General features: G+C 38.4%; 1 protein-coding gene across 1 annotated transcript in view; it reads left to right on the forward strand.

Moving 5' to 3' along the window:
• The window catches only part of LOC124170667, a 125,900-nt gene extending 122,548 nt beyond the window's left edge, over window positions 1-3,352 (forward strand). The window contains exon 2 of the mRNA XM_046549546.1: window positions 2,582-3,352. Coding sequence (XP_046405502.1) covers window positions 2,582-3,352 — 771 coding nt within the window. The remainder of the gene's footprint in view (window positions 1-2,581) is intronic.
• The last annotated feature ends 2,648 nt before the right edge of the window (window positions 3,353-6,000 follow it).

A 6,000-nucleotide genomic window follows, 5' to 3' on the forward strand; every position in this document is an offset into this window, starting at 1 on the left:
GCCACGCGGGAGCCGCGTATCAAAATCAGGGGGCACGGGAAATGTGGAATACCTCTATGTTATGTCTGTATTTGCCGCCGAGTGTGAGGAATGTGAAAATGTACAAAATAAACGCGGTGAAAAAAATATACGAAGGGAAATGTTGGCTTCATTCCTAAAGGAAACATGCTCATAACATTCCATCAAAAGTATTTAATGAACAAACCCAACATTTTTTCAGCATCTGCGTCATTCTCTAGATTATCAGTGTGGTTACTATATTGTGCAGAAATTTACTTGTGGTTTTACTTTGGCGGGAATGTAATGTATTTTCAGCAAGTTAAGCTAGAAAGGTTATTAAATTTTTGCCTTGGGAATTGATAATAGATCGAGCCAATGCATAGAAGGGAGTAAAAAACTATCTACCTTACCGTTAAAATGAAATAATATTTGAAGGGCGTCGAAAAATTATACTTTTGTTCCTCTTGCAATGGTTTCAGCCATATACATAACTGAAGCCTACGCTAAATCTTATACACATTTTCAGCGTGTTCACATATAGAGACGAGTCTATTGGTAAGTTTCACAGGTAATTCCACCAAATAGTAACCTTTAAAATTTACTACAAATATAAAAGTTAAAGCCAAATTGTGGTCAAACTCCACTTGGAGCTATACTAACTCCATATACTACATTACATTAATTTATTCATGTCAATTCAATAATAATATTGACATAATCCATTTCTCGCTTTACAAGCCATTCTTTAGTTCTTTTTTGAACCCAGATATTCTTATTCCCAGCATCAAATTTCGTCTTGCTGAAGTGCTGATCACTATGACTTCCCAGCGGGATATTTCAAAATGTTACTCCCTCCATTATGCTTCTCACCTTATCATTGTTTCCTATAACACGGCTCTGGTTGCAATGCATCCAGAAATGAAAATTTTAGATCTTAGCAATCATATTGAAGAACTTTGGAACGAAAATACGATTATATTTTATACATTACATTATATTTAAATATTTATTTTGTGAAATTGCATTGATAAAATAAAATTTGCTGAATCTCCAAAAAGAGAGGTTGTAAACCAGAAAGACTATAAATGGCTTCAGCCAAAACTTTATCTGTTATTTTTTGGGGTACTCTCCAACACAAATACATTAAGTGACATAAATCCAAGTGTTTTATGCGCCATTACGATCTAATATTTTTTTCCGTAGCGTCTAAATTTCAGCCTCTCTATTATTGGTAAAACTAAGAATATATCTATTCTCTTCAAACTAAACTTTTTCCAATCTATTCTTTATTTCCTCGAGTCATAAGGCAAGCTATCTAAACCTCAAAAAATGCTAACAACTTCAAGAGAGAGGAATGATACTGATTTTCCCTTTATGTTCAGGCTTCTCCAATTCAACTAAATCGCTAAACAACCGATTTAGTTGAATTGGAGAAACATCACTGATAGTTGTCAACTTAATAAAAGAGTATATTTTTCGGTAATATCTCAAATTACTTGGATGAGAGAATATTGCGTGTTATAAATCATAACGCAATTATTTTCTGTTCATATTTTTTTTTTATTCATATACAACGAGGAGTCATAGGGGCCAATTGAAATTTGCCGGAATGATGGCATCGTTAATAATAATTTTCTGACAAATGAGCTGTTTCAACGGAGTGATTGTAAAATTGTCATATTTTGTTAGGCAATGACGGCCTATATTCTTATTTACATTCAAAATTAGAAGTAGGTCCATATGTTTTCCTCATATGCGTTGGCATTAGATGAAACTCACTACTTTAGTGCATTAAAATTCAAATTTTATTGCTTTATCTATCTTTCCATAAAATGGCACTTAAATTTTTAAATCAATATCCCGAAGCTCGATTATGTTAATTGTTCGATAAGAAACTTCAATCCTTAGAGTCGTGCTTGTTTTTTACATACGTTGGTGGTAGTGGCTTTCATTATACAACCTATGCTATTCTAATGCATTTTATTTAACACATCAACAATCTATAGGGTGTGAATATAAATTTGATGTTAACATGTTCTGCTATTTTTGCTAACCTCCTTCTAACCAACAATAGGTGCCTCAAAACGTTTGCACTTTTCGAACTATTTTTCTATGAGTTTCTGTAATCAATGAATATATTCAACCCTTACAAAAGCGCATTAACTGAAAAATATGAAGGCATCTATACACTGATGCGAGAGAATTTCCCATAATTCGCCAGTCTGTGACAATTTCAAGAACGATACATTTTATTTTCTTTACCAAAAAGTATTTCACGCAATTAATCAGTACCATACAGGCCCAGGATATAAAATCAACAAATTTCTCGCATGCACCAAAGCCATCTTTGAAAGTAAAATAGTGACAGTTATAAATCAAAAAAATTACTTATGAAGTTGAGTCAAAAGTGAATGAAATGTTCCTTAGTGGCTACCCCTTTATGTGGAAAGCTAGTAGTAATGACGTGCTAGTAGATGACCGATAAAATTAAGTATTGTGAAATTATTTGAACAGCAAAAAAGGTCAAAGCAACTCTGTCAAATATCAATGAACGGAATGAAATTGAAATTTTCTCGTGAAGTGCCGTGACGAGGAAGTCATCCCAACCTTTGCCAAGATCAAGTCACCACTGAAATCGAAAAAAGTGGATCGTATCCTTCGACGGACGAGTTTTGCCTTGCTTAGAGAACGAATTCAGGACAAGAGACGAAGTCTGGATTGCAACGCAAGAAGACTGATGGACCTCCACCTACGCCTCTCTACCATTTTATCACCACTCGATTGGGAGTTTGTTGATCGTGCAACTAGTGCTTTGGGAGAATCAGTTCACAAGCAAGACACGGAAAGGCTGAATAAGAAGTTGATAAATAGATTGTCTTCCGAGAAACGGCTCCCCACGACTGATCACCACCGGACAGTTGTTAACTTAACTGATGAGAGGATTGATGAAGGTACATTTTCAGTTCTTTCTAAGGGACTAAATTTTGCCCCCGCTCCAAGAAATATTCCATTTGGAGATATAATTGGAGGGGTAGAGGAAGCAATTCGGAAACTTCCCAGTGATGCAGCCGAGGAGGTAAGAAGTGATATCTCTCGTGTACTTAAAAATGCAGTTCTGCCCAAAGCCAACTTTTCTAAGAATGAGAGGAATGCTCTGAATTCTTTGAGAAGAAAAACTTCAATCGTTGTTCTTCCTGCGGACAAGGGAAATGCTACCGTTCTAATGAAAAGTGATGATTACCGTCAAAAGGTTCTGGAATTACTTAGTGGCAGTACGTACAGGAGAATACCCCGAGACCCTACGGATATCATCGCCAGAAGGACCTCATCGCCAGAAGGAAGAAAGAAATGAATTTGCCACCAGAGACAGCAAAGAACCTGCTACCTCAAGCACCAGTGCCTCCTAGGTTTTATGGGTTGCCCAAGATTCATAAGGAAGGAACACCGTTGAGGCCGATTGTCAGCGCAATTAACTCTCCCACATATTACGTTACCAAATATCTTACGGGTATCCTAACACCATTCTTGGGTCTCAGTGAACATCATGTGAAAAACTCACTAGAATTTGTGAACACTCTTAAGAATATTCGTTTAGATCCTACCGATTTGATGGTTAGTTTGGATGTGGTGTCTCTCTTCACGCGGGTCCCTCTTGTTGACACCTTGAGTCTGCTAGAGAGTAAATTCGATACGAAGACGGTCAAACTCTTTCATCATGTGCTCACTTCCTCCTATTTTTCTTTTGAGGATATTTTTTATGAGCAAATGGATGGTGTCGCAATGGGTTCACCAATATCACCGGCTATCGCTAATTTCTTCATGGAAGATTTTGAGAGAAAAGCCCTCGATACCGCTCCCTGCCGTCCAAAATGTTTTTTCAGATATGTGGACGATTCCTTTTTAGTTTGGCCACATGGCACAGCTGCATTGCAGGAATTTTTGACACATATGAACAACCAACACCCGAGCATCACATTTACCATGGAGGTAGAAGAGAATGGGCGACTTCCTTTCCTGGACATCCTAATACATAGGAAAGAAGATGGGAGCCTAGGTCATTCCGTTTATAGGAAGCCAACGCATACTGACCTGTATCTCAACGGACAGAGCCACCACCATCCATCGCAGAAGGCCGCTGTATTATCTACCTTGGTCCATAGAGCCAAGTTAATATCAGATAATACAAGCATCTCAGCCGAGTTAGACCACCTTAAGACAACATTTTTACGGAATGGCTATGGAAAACAAGAGATTTTTCAGGCCCTAAGCAGACTCAACATAAAACAAAAGAGTTGCCCGGATGAGCCGCCTGAAAAACCGCTATCAACAGCCTTAATCCCATATGTGTCAACCATATCTGGTAAGATCCACCGCATTCTACGACGGTATAATATCAAAACTGTCCATCTGCCACCACCTAAATTAAGGCACCGCTTGGTTAGGGTGAAAGATCCGATTGGGTTGAAGACACCAGGGGTTTATGGAATACCTTGTGAATGTGGTAAAATGTATGTGGGGGAGACAGGCCGAACGATTGAGACGAGGCTGAAAGAACACCGGAGATTTTTCAGATTAGCGCAACCAGAAAAGTCGGCCGTGGCAGAACACAGCATTAATGAAGACCATGCTATTAAATGGGACGACACCAAAATCCTTTGCCATGCTCAACGTTACTGGGACCGCGTAGTTAAGGAAGCAATAGAGATCCGCCTCAATCCCAAAAATTTCAATCGGGACACCGGCTTTCATCTAAGCACTACATGGAGACCTGTAATCAGCTGTATGAAAAACATAAGGGTTAAACGTGAAGAATTTCAAAAGACCTACAGCCAATCGGACGACACCTGAGCCGTATTGTTGTCTCCGTAAACGGTCGATCCTGTTCAGTGTGAAATTGAACTTCATTCAAGTAACACAGCCTTGAGGATGGAAGACAAGTCGTCTTCCGAAACGTCGGCTTACATAAAAGCTTTAACCTGGATGCAAACCCGAGAAATATTTGTTGGAATGAAATTTGTTTCATACGAGCGTGCTGCGCCCGCTCCCAGCGGGTTTCCTCCGCTCTTTTCAATGCAGGCCCACAGAGGGATAGGCGCGTTTCTAATTTTAAAATGTAGAAAAAAAGGCAGGGTCTTATGTACAAATTTAATTGGAATGTCCACGTACAAATTGAGGTCAGAGGATCTCTTTAAACACAACATTGGAAGTAATTACACTATCCTCTGTTAAACGCACATGATGACTCATACTTACGTATCAACAGGAGACATGAATGCGGAATCAGTCGCATTTTGATAAAAGTTATTAGAATGCGAGATATTGTTGCAAATGAACAAAGGTATCAGTTTGTGCGCCGATAACGCCAGGAATATTTACCGGTTTTTTATTAATTTTTTGTTTTTTTTTTAATTATTTAAAAACCAATTTTAGGGAACAATAGCAACATTTAGGAAGTAAGATATGCCCTCGCATGCTCTCTGATAAGTGCTGTATATTTTAGTACCTCATTTGTAGAGTTTGGTTGCGTATAAGTTGAGAAAAAGGTATCTATACGGTAGAAATAATATAGAAGATTCTAGGATAGTGCGTCCCACATTTTCGTCAAAAGTCTTCATTAGTAATAATTAAAATTTTTCCTGCGAATGTTATCTTATCATGTAAACTCATTGCCTTATTTCAATGCAACATAAATTTCCTTGTTATATTATCATTCCTGAACGTCTCATCCGATGGACGGGGCACTGCACTTATGGAATATCCACAAATGCGACAGGGATCCATATTATTCGGTAAAATCTTAGCCGACAGCGGAACAAGCAATTTTATCTGCAACTTAAAGGAGACAAACGACAGCTGAATCAGTCGTGACCGCTTTTAAAGGGGTATTGGACCGCATTTTGACGTGCAGTGTGACGAACGAAGAGCTTTAATTTGAGTGCTGTCCAAGTGGAAAAACATAGGGGATCGGAATTTCAATGATGCGGTTCCGCAATGGTGGTA

This window comes from Ischnura elegans, chromosome X (genome assembly GCF_921293095.1).
Source record: "Ischnura elegans chromosome X, ioIscEleg1.1, whole genome shotgun sequence".
In the NCBI taxonomy this organism is placed as follows: domain Eukaryota; kingdom Metazoa; phylum Arthropoda; class Insecta; order Odonata; family Coenagrionidae; genus Ischnura; species Ischnura elegans.